The 16039-nt window shown below is 46.8% G+C and overlaps 1 protein-coding gene across 2 annotated transcripts in view; it reads right to left on the bottom strand.

Moving 5' to 3' along the window:
• Positions 1-16039, bottom strand: part of NDUFAF7 (NADH:ubiquinone oxidoreductase complex assembly factor 7) — a 144252-nt gene that overhangs the window by 105701 nt on the left and 22512 nt on the right. For both annotated transcript variants that reach the window (XM_029594156.1, XM_029594157.1), the window contains exon 3: positions 353-433. In XM_029594156.1, the coding sequence (XP_029450016.1) occupies positions 353-433 (81 nt within the window). The remainder of the gene's footprint in view (positions 1-352; positions 434-16039) is intronic.

Raw genomic sequence — 16039 nt, 5'->3', positions numbered from 1 at the left:
CCTCCAGTCCGACAAGAGCCAGACAACCAAACATGTACTGATCATTACCTCCCACCCCAACCTATCTATAAACCACTAAAACCCACTAATATTTTCCTAAACAGATCCTTGAAATGCACCCTTTGTCTCTAGCTTACTATCTGTACGTATGTCTACCTCTGTTTTCATTATTCATTTATGAATGTTAAACCTGTATATCATTATGAACTAGTGATTCTCACAAGAAATGGTATATAAAACACAAATAAAATAAATAAATAAATAGATCCAGTGCAAAACAAAAACATAAGTCCTTCTCTCTGAAGTAGTAGCTTCATATAGGATTCCCATTTTATGACTCTTTTTACATTACCTCTCCAAATATCTGACTTATTTCAGGTGAAGTAATAAAGTCACCCTTTTCTCCCAGCATATCATGGTGCAGGTAATAACCCTGAAAGAAAGGAATAAAATGGAAAAATTAGGAAATGGATATTTTGACCAGATTCAAGGACTGTGCAAAACTACCGCAGTAAATGTGTTTTGAGTGATTTAAAAATTTTAAAAAGCAATTTCTTAATATAACTTTACAAATTCCAAATTTATAGATAAAATGGTCTTACTTCAAAGTCACCTATATAAATGAAATTTTTTGTAATTACAAAAAAAACCATGCATCCATGATGTAGTCTGAATTCTGAGTTGAAAAAAATCCTACCACTGATTTTTTTTTTTTTTTTTTAATTTCAAATACATGATTAGCAGCAAGGACACTGCACAGCAGAAATAACAGAACATCAATTGAAACATTAAAGAAAGAAAATAAATGTTATGCTCAGGCTTGTGAACCCTTGGGCCGACGGGAGGATGGAATACCTTAGGAAGAGGAACCGTAGGTTCTCCCGTCGGGTGGCGAGGCAGGAACGGAAGACGTGACCAGCTGACCCTCAGCACTGGAGACAGAGGCGACTGTGGAGGCAGACGAAGAGTCGTGACGTCAAAGAAAGGAAGTGTGTCTTTGCCACTGGAGGTCCGCGGTCCCCCCAGGAGGAGCCTGTAGGGACCCGGACCGCTGGGACTTAGGTGGACCTTTGAGAGGTCAAGACGTTCGGTGCAAGGGCTGACTGGAGCTTCACCCCTGGGAGCCCGTAGGGACCCAGGCCGCTGGGACTTAGGCGGGCCCTTGGAGACGATGGTCAAGGAGGAGTCCGAAGCCAAGTGCCAAAGGGTCGTCGCTTACCACTCCGAGGTCACACACCGAGGGATCACCACTTGCCAGTCCGAAGTCACACACCAGAGAATCACCGCTTGCCAATCCGAAGTCAATACCAGGAATCACCGCTAGCCGATCCGAAGTCCATACCAGGAATCACCACTAGCCGATCCGAAGTCAGGAACCAGGAACACTAAGACGAAACAGGAACAAGGATCCAAAGCACAAGAACTCAACGAAGCAAGCAGACCTGACTAACCACGGAAGTTGCCAAGTCAAAGAATGAGCAGAGGAAGCCACCCTTTATACTTCCTCTGCTCTGGATCATTGGAAGCAGCTGAAGGTAATTAAAGGGCTTAGGTCCCTTTAATTCTAGTGAGGAGGCGCGGCCTCGCGCCTAAGATGGCGGTGGCCATCTTGGATCTCGGGCCACGGAGGAAAGCTGCTAGCTGCCGCAAGGAAGGAGCAGGGATGGCTCCTGACCTGGCGGCCAGCCCGGAGGCCCGCACCAATGCGCGGGGGCACCGGGCACATGCAGCAGGGCAGTCTGCCCTGATGCCACCGCCGCGGCCGCCACAGCTCAGGTAGGGGGCGCGCCCGCGGACGTGGAACACAACAATAAACAAGGAAATATATTTTTTAATGTCTGTGTATAGATCACCATTTGGAGGAGCATTTATTATAACAGGTAATAAAGAAGAAAAACAGGAACCCCCCCTCCCCGCAAATCAAATAAGTCCTATGCTTTAACATATGTGGCAGCTTCTTTATCTTGAAGAAACGTTTCTAAATGATCAGGATCGTAAAATATAAACTAAGAACTGGACAATTTACCATGACAATTGAAGGAAATTTCAGCTGATATGAAGCACCAAGCGTTAAGACTGTTTATTCTGAAGGAAGAATTTCCTTCTGGATTGTGTTGCTTTAGCAACATCTGGAAAAACTCTCAAATCTTTTACCTAAAAATATGCTCTCCTGAAACCTGAAAAATAATTTCAATATATTATTCTTATCTAATTCTGAAATAAATACTACCCGTAGCATAAGAACATTGAGAATTTCTGGGTTGAGAAGGACTTAACAATTCAGACCCATCCATTGCAGATGCAACAGCAACAGGACTAGTATCAGTTTCCTCATTCTTTCTCTGAGGACTATGCTTTAACTAGAGATGGAATATCAACAGAAGTCATTTTTAACATTTCAAGAAGTAAACTATTAAGCATAGCTACTGGGGAAAACGATAATATACAGGGAAAACAAATAAAATGGAGATTAATAAATTGCCGTAGATAACTTTCCCTGTTGTCCAACTTATAATGCAGTATTTCACTATATCGTATCAGAGTTCTGCAATCTTCTTTAAAGAATCTTGAATTTTAAGTGAGTGTTCTATAACCTGATGACTTAAATGCTCAAAAGAGGACATCCCCTAATCAATCCTGGAAGTCAAAGATTTTTCCATTGTTGTACTGCTGACCACAACATCTCAAGGGTTACTGCAGGCCAAAACAGTGGCACTTGAGGAAACATAATCCTGAGCAGAACTGGATTCAGTATGAGCAATGCAATCCCCAGTCCGGACAGGGCAGGATTCCATCTCTCCTTCCTTGAGAGGGTGGAGATCTGGCATTGGAGCTCAGAGAGATGTTAGAAGCAGTGAAAGAATCATCAAGCTCATTATCAAAGGATGCTTGCAAAACAGGGGGGGGGGGGGGGAGGCTAACCTGGTTTGGAGCATAGCTGGCAAGTTCACGGCAGTCACTAGAAATACACAACTTTCTGCTTCTTCCCCATCTAGGTGAGCAAAAAAATGGACTTAAAAAGAGAAAGAAGGGGTGTGCCCCTTTGGCGCATGGCTTAGGTGTGCCAGCAGAAGCGTGCTGCCACTAAAAATAGATGGTCCGGGCATCTATGGATATCTGCCTCTGTCACAGGGCAAGGACAGAGTTTCTTCTCCCAGGGTCAGCGCTCCTCCCACTGGTTCATTTTAATATTTGTCACAAGGTTTAAATCTGGGGCAATGAAAAAAATTAATTGCTTCTGCATATACTTGCAATTTTACAAGGTTTTCATTTTTTGAAAATCTTTAATATTGTTAAATGAAAATTTCATAATGGAATTATTGTCGTTTATGGAGAAATTATATTATCAGGGCCAGTTCTAGGCTAACTGGTATCATCTCCTCCTGAAAAACATATCTCCTGCTCTACCCCTTGCACTACTTTGCTCACCCCCTTAGTCAGTACTAGTTTCCCAGACCCCTCTTCTCCTCTACCCTCTGTCCAGTACCAGCATCACCCTTACTCCCACACATTCCCACTCCTTCCTTCCTCCTAGTTCCAGTATTTCCCAACCCTCCAACCTTTCCCCTCACCCAAAGTGTCCAGCAATCTCCTCTTTACCCTCACCCCTAGCACCAATGTACCCCCAACTCCTACTTCCTACTCCCCACCAGAGATCAGCACCAATAGCTTCTTGCTCCACATCATGGAATCAACCAATCCTTGTTAAGACCTAAAGAAGATAATATGGCATTTATTTTATCTTCTCTTTATTCAATTTTTTTTTTTTTTTGTGATCAAGCTGGGCCCCTCTAAGGCTTTGGACCCTGGGCAAGTGCCCCATTTGCCCTATGGATAAAACGGCCCTGCAGTCAACACTCTTGCTTCAGCTTAGTAGTGGCTCCCATCAAGGCTACAAGCCTCCAAAGCTTCCAGGGGCAGCACAGAACAGCTGGTTCTGCCTCCTAAACATGCCTCCTGGGTTCTTCAGGAGGCACCAGTGTTTTGCACCTGTGCAGCAGCTCCGGGCCAGTTGGACTGACTATTCCCTGCAGCTGGAACAGAAGAATGAATGCTGTGAAGGGGGAAGAAAATGCAGGGGAGGGGGTGCGATTGCACTCCCCAAAATCCAGACCTGTACGGCATACTGCAAACATAATAGATTCCAAAATAGTTTCTTACAGATCATATTTATCACCCTTAATAAACAAACTCATGATATACTCGACTGAACTTCAGTCATAAATAAGTGTTTCCTCTCGTTCCCAAATATAAGAACGTAACAAATGTTAATGCTAAAGGTTTTCTACCATTTTGTGTCTAGTGGAAAAATTCTTAGTAAAAATATAACCTATCAAATTTCAGTGACAAAATGAAATAGTTTCTTACAAATACTTTGAGGTCCATTTTGATCCACCAACCAGTTAGTAAAGATAGCCAGATAAGCTGAATGGACTGAATGGTCATTTCTCTCAATGGAGAAAAGGTAAATCATGGAGTGCCCTAGGAATCTGTACCGGTACCAGTGCTTTTCAACATATTAATAAATGATTTGGAAAAAGGAATGATGAAGTGATCAAATTCACTGATGTGATTTAAAGTTGTCAGATTATGAGCCAATTGTAAGGAATTGCAAGGATAGGGAACTGGGCATCTAAATGGCATATGAAATTTAATGTGGACAAGTGCACAGTGATGCATCTAGGGAAGAATAATCCAAATTGTAGGTACATAATGCTGGATTCTATATTATTTATGGGAGCCTGCCTGGCATTTGGGTGGATGTGAATGGGAGCTTGTCTGGGTTGTATGTGTGAGAAAGAATGGGAGCTGCCTGGGCTGGTTTGTGCGAGAAAGAGAATGGGGCTGTAGTTGGATCCCAACCTGCCAGTAGCTGAAATGAAGAGGAGAGCCCGGGGCTGCTGGCAGATTCCAACCAAAAACAGACCTGGAGATGCCTGTGGGTTTGTCTGAGAGGACGTAAGTGTAAGTATAAGTGTGTAAAACTATAAAAACGAGCAGAAAGTTTGTGCGCCCTGCTCACACTAATCCACAACAATCTCAGGGTGACTGGAAATCAAAAGTTCATAGGAATGAAGTGTGTAAATTTTTTTAAATCCTTTTTAGTTTTATTTTTGGGGTGTTATTTGATGTGTCTGCTGTTTTGAAATATTTTATTGGTGTATGGGACATTTAAAAAAAATTGTGAGTTTTTAATTACTCAGTCTTTTATTTGTCATCTGTTTTTGGAACATTGTTATTAGCATGTCTTTACTATTATGATTAGATATAGAGTCCGTTGAACAGCTATGGCCAAGTGTTAACTATTTAATTCCCTCCCATCCTACCCCTCTACCCACCCACCCCTGGGTTTGTTCTTCTAATATAGCCTACCTGGATACTTAATTGGAAACCAGATAATTGTAGAAATTACTTACCTGATAATCTCATTTTCCTTGGTGTAGACAGATGGACTCAGGACCAATGGGTATAGTGTGCTCCTGAAAGCAGCTGGAGACGGAGACTCCAGCTGCTATCAATCTGACTCCGGCACTAGATATACCCGTGCACGAGGCTTTGCTCTCCAGTTTTCTCCTTGAAAAGCAATTATGGATATATGTGTGTTTGGATAATTTTGATTAATTTGGTTAACTTAATTAACTTGATACTTGATTACTTGGATTGGTTGACGTGGTTTCTAGCTGGAGACCGCCAGGGCACTCAACTGAGAAGCTCCGACACCTGGTAATATGGGTGTCTGAACTAGAGATAAGGATTGGCTTACCTGTGCTTGTGTTGCACTCAAGGGGAAGTTCCCCTGAGGATTCTTGATTGCGAGGCAGCCATGGGCAGGGGTACTGAGTCCATCTGTCTACACTAAGGAAAATGAAATTATCAGGTAAGTAATTTCTACATTTCCTAGCATATAGCAGATGGACTCAGGACCAATGGGATGTACAAAAGCTACTCCCGAACTGGGTGGGAGGCTGCCCTTGGCCCATTTAGTACTGCCCTTGCGAATGCTGTGTCCTCCTTGGCCTGAACATCCAGGCGATAGAATCTCGAGAAGGTGTGGATGGAGGACCACGTTGCCGCCCGACAGATCTCTGTGGGTGACAGCATCTTGGTTTCTGCCCAGGACACTTCCTGGGCCCTTGTGGAATGGGCCTTAACTTGTAGAGGTGGAGGCTTGCCTGCCTCTACGTAGGCCGCCTTAATTACTTCTTTGATCCAGCGGGCAATGGTTGCCCATGAGGCCGCTTCCCCTTACTTCTTCCCGCTGTGAAGGACAAACAGATGGTCCGTCTTTCGTACAGGTTCCGATCTTTCCAGGTATCGGACCAGGAGTCTGCCGACATTCAGGTGGCGAAGAAGGCGTGAGCCTTCCGAGTCCTTTTGCTCGTCTGGAGATGGCAGAGAAATGGTTTGGTTTAGATGGAAGTGAGAAACCACCTTTGGCAGGAAGGAGGGTACAGTGCGCAGCTGTATGGATCCTGGCGTGAATCTGAGGAACGGCTCCCGTTATGATAGTGCTTGAAGTTCGGAGATTCGACGGGTTGAGCAGATTGCCACGAGGAACACCGTCTTCAAGATCAGGAGCCATAGGGACAGACCGCGAGTTGGTCTGAACGAAGCTCCCGCTAGGAAGTCTAACACTAGATTGAGATTTCATAGGGGTGTCAGCCACTTTAAAGGTGACCGAATGTGCTTGACCCCTTTTAAGAAGCGGGAGACATCTGGGTGGGCCGCTAGGCTGGTGCCGTCCACCCTGGGTCTGAAGCTGGCCAGGGTGGCCAGTTGCACCTTGATGGAGTTGAGGGACAACCCTTTGTTCACGCTGTCCTGCAGAAATTCCAGGATCATGGGGATTTTGACTGTCCATGGAAGGATGTCACGGACCTCACAACAGGCTTTGAATATTCTCCATACTCGTATATATGTTAAGGAGGTGGAGAACTTGCATGCTTGGAGCAGTGTGTCAATCACTGGTCCTGAGTATCCATTCTTTTTCAGGCGAGACCTCTCAATGGCCAGACCGTAAGCGAGAATCTCATTGGGTCTTCATGGAGGATCCTTGCTGGAGTAGATTCCTGTGTGGAGGTAGGCGTAGAGGGTTTCCCGCCAGAAGTCTTTGCATGTCCGCGTACCACGGTCTTCTTGGCCAGTCCGGGGCCACTAGAAGTACCAGCCCTCTGTGGTGTTCTATCTTGCGGATGATTCCGCCCAGTAGTGACTATGGAGGGAAGGCATACAGTAGGTCCTCCTGAGGCCAGGTCTGGACAAAGGCGTCGATTCCCTGGGACAGCGGTTCCCGTCTTCGGCTGAAGAACTTGGGAACCGGGTGTTGGACCTGGTTGCCAGAAGATCCATAGCTGGGGTTCCCCAGTGGTTTACTATCCACTGGAAGGCTGCTGTAGACCGTGTCCATTCCCGTGGATCCAGACTCTCTCTGCTGAGGTAGTCTGCAGTGACGTTGTCTTTTCCCGCGATGTGGGCGGCTGATATCCCTTGTAAGTTTGATTCTGCCCATGTCATTAGGGGCTCTATTTCCAGAGATGCCTGCTGGCTTCTGGTTCTCCCTGGCGGTTGATTTAGGCCACTGTTGTGGCGTTATCCGACATGACTCTGTCTGATTTGTCCCGGAGTCTGTGACTGAACCGTAGGGAGGCTAGTCTGACTGCTCGGGCTTCCAGTCGGTTTATGTTCCATGCATTGTCCCATTGCCCTTGAGCAGTTAGCTCCTGGCAGTGGGCTCCCCATCCCCGCAGGCTCGCATCCATGGTGAGCAAGGTCCATTCCGGTGGGGATAGGCTTGTTCCCTTGCTCAGATGTTCTTCTTGTAACCACCATTGTAGTTGGTTCTGAACCTTTGCTGGTAGCCGGAGGGGGGCGGAGTAGTTTTGAGACATCGGTTTCCACTGTGACAGTAGGGAATGTCGTAGGGGCCTCATGTGGGCCCTTGCCCATGGGACAACTTCTATGGTTGATGCCATGAAACAGAGGACTTGGAGATAGTCCCATGCTGTGGGGAGAGTAGAATTCAACAATGCTCGTAGTTGTTCCATCAATCTCCTTCTCCTTGTAGGGGGAAGGGTGCTTTGTTCCATTTGGTGTCGAACCGGACTCCCAGGTACTCTAGGGATTGGGAGGGCTGCAGGTGGCTCTTGGGTGTGTTGACGACCCACCCGAGGTTCTGCAGTAGTTCCTTGACTGGTGGTTGCTTGATGGCTTTCCTCTGGTGATTTCGCTCTGATCAGCCAATCGTCCAGGTATGGATGCACGAGGATTCCTTCTTTCCTCAGTGTCGCCACTACTACCACCATGATCTTGGTGAACGTTTGGGGAGCCATAGCTAGCCCAAACGGTAGGGCCTGGAACTGGTAGTGATGGCCCAATATCGCAAAATGTAGGAAACGCTGATGGACGCGATGGATTGGTATGTGGAGATAGGCTTCTGACAGATCCAGGGAGGTCAGGAATTCTCCCGGTTGTACCGCCTTTATGACTGAACGCAGGGTTTCCATGAGGAAGCGGGGTACCTTCAGGTAGCGATTGACGGTCTTGAGGTCCAGTATGGGCCGGGATGTTCCCTCTTTCTTGGGCACGATGAAGTAGATGGAATAGTCCCCAGAATTTTGTTGGTGCGAGGGCACCGGTGTTATTGCCTTTAGGGCGAGTAGTTTTGATAGTGTGGTTTCCATTGCCTTCCTCTTGGAGGGGTCGTGGCACGGAGAAATCACAAACTTGTCCAGGGGGATGCTGTGGAAGTCCAGGTAGTATCCCTCTCTAATGAATAGGACCCAATTGTCCGATGTTATTTCGACCCATCTTTGGTAGAATAGGGCAAGCCTGCCCTCTATGATCTCTTCCTGTAGATGGGTCTGCTGATTCTCATTGCATTTTGCGGCTGGGGCCTGGTCCTGAGCTGGCTCCTCTTTTGTTGTGTCTCTTCCGAAAGGACTGCCCCCTTGCCGGTGGGGCGCTTGGTAAGTGTTTTTGTATGGTCTATAATGCTGGGATCCTCTGCCCTTGGGTGCCCGGGGAGAGGGGCGTTGGTTCCTCTTGTTCCTGTCCTCCGGTTGATGGGATACTGGGTACTCGCCCCATTTGTCGGCTAATTTGTCCAGGTCGCTTCCGAATAGCAGTGTTCCTCTAAAGGGCATTCTCGTGAGCCTCGTCTTAGAGGTCGCGTCGGCTGACCAGCTTTGGAGCTAGAGCTGTCTTCTGGCTGCCACTCAGGACATTAAAATCACAGAACATATAGAAAGACATGGTTTAATGAAACAAAGTCAGCATGGCTTTACCCAGGGCAAGTCTTGCCTCACAAATCTGCTTCACTTTTTTGAAGGAGTTAATAAACATGTGGATAAAGGTGAACCGGTAAATATAGTATACTTGGATTTTCAGAAGGCATTTGACAAAGTTCCTCATGAGAGGCTTCTAGAAAAGTAAAAAGTCATGGGATAGGTGGCGATGTCCTTTTGTGGATTGCAAACTGGCTAAAAGACAGGAAACAGAGAGTAGGATTAAATGGGCAATTTTCTCAGTGGAAGGGAGTGGACAGTGGAGTGCCTCAGGGATCTGTATTGGGACCCTTACTTTTCAATATATTTATAAATGATCTGGAAAGAAATTCGACGAGTGAGATAATCAAATTGGCAGATGACACGAAATTGTTCAGAGTAGTTAAATCACAAGCAGATTGTGATAAATTGCAGGAAGACCTTGTGAGACTGGAAAATTGGGCATCCAAATGGCAGATGAAATTTAATGTGGATAAGTGCAAGGTGATGCATATAGGGAAAAATAACCCATGCTATAATTACACAATGTTGGGTTCCATATTAGGTGCTACAACCCAAGAAAGATATCTAGGTGTCATAGTGGATAACACATTGAAATCGTCGGTACAGTGTGCTGCGGCAGTCAAAAAAGCAAACAGAATGTTGGGAATTATTAGAAAAGGAATGATGAATAAAACGGAAAATGTCATAATGCCTCTGTATCGCTCCATGGTGAGACCGCACCTTGAATACTGTGTACAATTCTGGTGGCCGCATCTCAAAAAAGATATAATTGCGATGGAGAAGGTACAGAGAAGGGCTACCAAAATGATAAGGGGAATGGAACAACTCCCCTATGAGGAAAGACTAAAGAGGTTAGGACTTTTCAGTTTGGAGAAGAGACAACTGAGGGGGGATATGATAGAGGTGTTTAAAATCATGAGAGGTCTAGAACGGGTAGATGTGAATCGGTTATTTACTCTTTCGGATAGTAGAAAGACTAGGGGGCACTCCATGAAGTTAGCATGGGGCTCATTTAAAACTAATCGGAGAAAGTTCTTTTTTACTCAACGCACAATTAAACTCTGGAATTTGTTGCCAGAGGATGTGGTTAGTGCAGTTAGTATAGCTGTGTTTAAAAAAGGATTGGATAAGTTCTTGGAGGAGAAGTCCATTACCTGCTATTAAGTTCACTTAGAGAATAGCCACTGCCATTAGCAATGGTAACATGGAATAGACTTAGTTTTTGGGTACTTGCCAGGTTCTTATGGCCTGGATTGGCCACTGTTGGAAACAGGATGCTGGGCTTGATGGACCCTTGGTCTGACCCAGTGTGGCATTTTCTTATGTTCTTCTTATGTTCTTATGGACGAGAGGCTCCTGGCTGAGGTGCGTACCAGGTCTGAGGTCGCATCCATGAGGAATGATAAAGCTGGGTCTAATGCCTCGATTGGTGTAGTTGCGTCCCTGGCCATAGCCAGGCAGGCGCGTGGTACCACGGCGCATCAAGCAGCGATCTGTAAGGTCATAGCTGATACATTGTAAGACTGCTTGAGGATGGATTCCTGCAGCCTGTCATTGGCATCCTTGAGAGAGCTCCTCCCTCCACTGGTATGGTAGTGCGCTTTGTGGTGGCGCAGACCAGGGCGTCGACCTTGGGAAACCTCAGGAGTTCCTTTGTCGCGGGGTCCAAGGGGTAGAGAGCTTCTAGGGCTCGACCTCCCTTAAAGGTGGCCTCTGGGGCATCCCATTCCAGGTCGATCAGTTGTTGTACGGCCTGTAGCGTAGGGAAATGGCGTGAGGTCTGGCGGAGCCCGGCCAGGAAGGGGCTCGCCTTGGACTCTGCTGTGTTGCATGTGTCCGGGATGGCCAATGCCTTCAGACTCGTGGCTACGAGATCTGATAATTCTTCTTTTGGGAAGAAGCGCATCATGGAGCGATACGGTTCCGTTACTGGAGGCAGTTCCCCTTCTACCAGGGGATTCTGATTCCTCCTCCGAATGATCTGTGTCCCCTAAGGGGAGGTATTTGTCCAGGGGAGGCTCCTCTGGTGGAGGCTGGGAGGAGCCCGAGAGGTTCTGGACCACTGGCGGGGGCTGTGGTTGTGCCGCTGGTGGCCCTGTCTGTGCATGGATGTAGGATTGCAGCTCCACGAAGAATCCTGCCCAGGTGAAGTTGCCTGGGACCGCATTGGGTCCGACAGCGTTCCCCGAGGGCCCCCCACTGTGGAGGGGCCGAGTCGGGAATAGAGAGGTCTGGGGTAGTCTTGCTGGTGGATCCGGAGTCCTCTACAGGCTGAGGGGGACCTTGTCTCGGCTCCCCCCAAGCTTCTTCACATAGCAGGCACAGGGCAGAGGTCACCTCAAGCTGCGTCGCTCTCAGGTGGCATGCCGGGAAGAGGACTGGACCTTTAGCTGTCTTGGACGGCAGTGCCATGATTTGCGCGTGTATCCTGTACAGGTATGCGTGCCAGGAGACCTGGTTATGCGTTCCGGGTGCGCCTACGTTGTGCGCATAGGAAAGGAAGATGCACGCGTGGCTGTGCGGGCGGGCCTAGTTGTGCACTTGGCACCCCTGAGCGTGCCGCTGTGCGCCTGGCCCCGATGTGCGCATCGCTGTGCGCATGGGTGTAGATGCGCCCAAGTACTTTGTGCGCCCAGCTGGCTGCTGTGCGCACGGCTCGGTTGTGCGGACGATGCGGCGAATGGGGGGGGAAGGCACCGGCAACCACGCGGTAAGATGGCGGCCCCCCAGGGGGTCTCCACGTGGGAGGACCCTCTTGCCGGATTGGGGTCTAGCCCGGACGGGGCTGCTCAACCTGAATATACAGACGCTGGAGGGACGATCTCTACCGCTGTCCGAGCCTCGGAGACCGGAGACTTAGAAAACGTTTTCTACCTTACCTTGGCGCTTTCCGGTCCTCTGCTGGGCAGTCTCCGGCTGCGGGGGGAGAGGGAATTACCTTCACCACCGTGCTTGGTTCTGCACCCGCTGCCTCTCAGCCGCTCCTTTTTCAGGGGGCTAAGTCCAAGCCGGGTCGGCTATCGGACTGAGGCTGCTTCTCAGCCGCTCCCTTTCCCGGTAGCTAAGTCCACTCCGGGACAGAGGCTTACTTCTGAGGGATCTCGGAAATCACCTCAGGAAATCTCGACTGGGGAAGGGACCCTTAGGTATCACCGCAGGAGAACGGGCCTCGTTTTGGAGGTAAGTTTTTCTTTGTTTCTTCTTTAAATTTGGAGTTTGGTTTTCTAACGCTGTGCAAGCGTGTGTGAAGTCCCGAACTGCTATGGAGACGGAAAAAACTGGAAAGCAAAGCCTTGTGCATGGGTATATGTAGTCTGATGTCAGCCTGAAATCTGACTCCATCTCCAACTGCTATCAGGAGCACACTATACCCCCATTGGTCCTGAGTCCATCTGCTACACGCTAGGAAATTGGAAATTTGGTAATTCCTTAGGTGTTCTCCATCAAATCAACTGAACAAAATGAAGACTATCCAATGTAACAATTGTGGAGCCTTTATTTTGAGGCAAATCATCTGGAAACTTAGGGCTTGCCCCATTTCTTCAGTACACTCTTCCATGAAAAAGAAGTTGGCTCAAATTAAGGCTGAATTAACTGCAAAAAAGAAAGAATCAGAAACCATCAAGAAATCCTCACCCACTTTACAGTATTCAGCAATTGTTTCCCCATTATCACAGAAAAATTAAAAGCCCAGAAAAAAGGGGTTTACAGTGGGCTCACGTAGTATAAGACCTATAACTCAAAGAAACCCATTCTTCACAACTGTGCAGCCCTCGTCTCTCCCCCCCCCCACCCCCACCCCCATCCCACCCACGGAATATAAAGGAACACAAGGAAGAATATCTGGTGAAACTGAGGGAGATGAAGAAAGTAATCAAGAAAACAAAAAGTCAAGTGGATGAAAGGATTGCCAAAGAGTAAAGCAAGGTGACAAAACATTTTTTCAGATATATCAGAGAAAGGAGAAAGGTCTGAAGTAGTATAGTGAAACTGAAAGGAGAAAAGGATCAATGTGTGGAGAGAGACGAAGAAATGGCAGAAATAGTAAAAAAAATACTTCAGTTCGGTGTACACTAAAGAAGACCCTGGAGAAGGACCATCGCTAGTTAACAAGAAAATGGAGGGGGATGGAGCAGACAAAAGAAGAGAATGTATGTGAAGAGTTAGGAAAACTAAATGTCGACAAAGCCATGGGGCCTGTAGAAGTTCATCCCAGGATTCGGGTCCGCTGCACAACCTGTTCAATAGATCCCTGGAAATGGGAGTGGTGCCAAGCGATTGGAGAAGAGTAGTGGTGGTCCCGCTTCACAAGAGTGGGAGCAGAGTGGAGGCTGGAAACTACAGGCCAGTTAGCATCACTTTAGTGGTGGGAAAAGTAATGTAGACACTGCTGAAGGAAAGAATAGTGAACGATCTACAGTCAGAAGAATTGCTGGACCAGAGCAGCATAGATTCACCAGAGGAAGGTCCTGTCAGACAAATCTGATTGACTTCTATGATTGGGTAACTAAGGAATTTAATCGAGGAAGAGCACTCAATGTCATCTACTTGAATTTCAGCAAAGCTTTTGATACGGTCCAGCAAAAGAGGCTTGTGAATAAAATGAGAAGCTTGTGAGTGAGCACCAAGGTGGTGGCCTGGATTACAAACTAGTTGACGGACAGAAGACAGCATGTGAAGGTAAATGGAACCTACTCTGAAGAAATAGAGGTGTTAAGCAGATGCTGCAAGGATCAGTGTTGGGACCGGTTCTGTTCAATATCTTTTGTGAGTGACATTGCAGAAGAGATAGAAGGTAAAGTTTGTCTTTTTGCGGAAGATACTAAGATTTGCAATGGAGTGGACATGCCAGAAGGAGTAGAGAGAATGAGACGTGATTTAAGAAAGCTTGAACAGTGGTCGAAGATATGGCAGCTGGGATTCAATGACAAATAGTGCAGAGTCATGCATCTGGGGTATGGTAATCCAAAAGAGCTGTATATCTTGGGGGGGTGAAGAGCTGTTGTGCACAGAGGTAGAAAGGGACCTTGGGGTGATAGTGTCTAGCAATCTGAAGACGGTGAAGCAATGTGACAAGATGATAGCTAAATCCAGAAGAATGCTGGGCTGCACAGAAAGAGGAATAACCAGTAAGAAAATGGAAGTGAAAGCCCCTTTGTACAGTTCCTTGGTGAGGCCTCACCTGGGGTATTGTGTTCCATTCTGGAGACCGTATCTCAAAAGGGACAGAGACAGGATGGAGGCATTCCAGAGAAGGGTGACAAAAATGGTGGGGGATCTCCATCAATTGACTTATGAAGAGAGGTTGAAGGACCTAAATATGTATACCTCGGAGGAGAGGAAGTACAGGGGAGATATGATACAGACCTTCAGATACCTGAAAGATTTTAATGATGCATAATCAACAAACCTTTTACATTGGAAAGAAATCAGTAGAACTAGGGGTCACGTAATGAAACTCCAGAGAGGATGACTCAGAACCAACATCAGGAAATATTTCTTCACAGAGAGGGTTTTGGATGCCTGGAATGCCCTTCCGGAGGTGGTGAAGAAAATTTGGTGAGATTTCAAAGGGGCATGGGATACACACTGTGGATCTCTAAAGGCTAGAGGATGGAAATGAAGAAAAGAGAATGCATGGGGGTAACTTGCTCATGTGTCGGTTACTACTCTTAACCACTAAGCCTTCATACCGTTGATGCAACTCTATTATTGCTCTCTGCTTTAACGGCAGGGGGAAAAGAGGAAAAGGGGAATTAGATTCAAACAGCAACCAACAAAGACATTTGATTTTACGGTCTGGAAATACAAATAAGCATGGGGGAAAACAAATAAGCATGGGGTTAACTTGCTGATGCGGCTTTTACTACCCTTAACCAATAAGCCTGATACTTTGGATACAACTTCAACATTGCTCTCTGCTTCAACGACAAGAGGTAACAGGGAACTGAACTCAGACAGCAACCAACAAGGGCCCTGACTTTGACGATTTGGTAAACTAAGTAAAGGGGTGACCTGTATGGTGCAGCAGATGCTACCATAAGCTTGCTGGGCAGACTGGATGGACCATTTGGTCCTTTTCTGCCATCATTTTCTATGTTTCTATTTATTTATTTAGTTAGTTATTTTATATACCATCGTTCCAAGTGAAGATCACAATAGTGTTATGATTTGTGGGTATGTGGGCCCTTGGCCAGAGATGCAAGTTGTTACTACCTGTGGGAAGGACCCCCACAGGTATGCACTGTCGGGAGGCAAGGTCAGAGACAGCGGAGAGCTCTAGGTGAGGCAACAGAGAGGTCCCGCAGGGTAGACTGGAGGCAATACCTGGGCAGGGACCCCGAGGGAAGAAGTGCCAGCTTGTCAGCTTTGTGTTTCCATCGGATAGAGACTCAATATTGAGACTTTTCTTGCTAAATAGAGAGAAGTTGTATCTTGGTCAGAAGGTATGTGTATACATATAGAAACATAGAAACATAGAAATGACGGCAGAAGAAGACCAAACGGTCCATCCAGTCTGCCCAGCAAGCTTTCACACTTATTTTTTTTTCATACTTTTCTGTCACTCTTGTCCCTTTAAATAACTTTTTTGGTTCTATTTCCCTTCCACCCCTGCCATCGTAGATAGCAGGGCTGGAGCTGCATCTAAGTGAAGTATCTAGCTATTTGATTTGGGGTAGTAACCGCCATAATAAGCAAGCTACTCCCCTGCTACTTGTTTACCCAGCCTGTACAACTCAGTCGTTGTTGGT

This window comes from Rhinatrema bivittatum, chromosome 3 (genome assembly GCF_901001135.1).
Source record: "Rhinatrema bivittatum chromosome 3, aRhiBiv1.1, whole genome shotgun sequence".
NCBI lineage: Eukaryota > Metazoa > Chordata > Amphibia > Gymnophiona > Rhinatrematidae > Rhinatrema > Rhinatrema bivittatum.
This window is presented reverse-complemented; position numbering and strand designations above follow the sequence as displayed.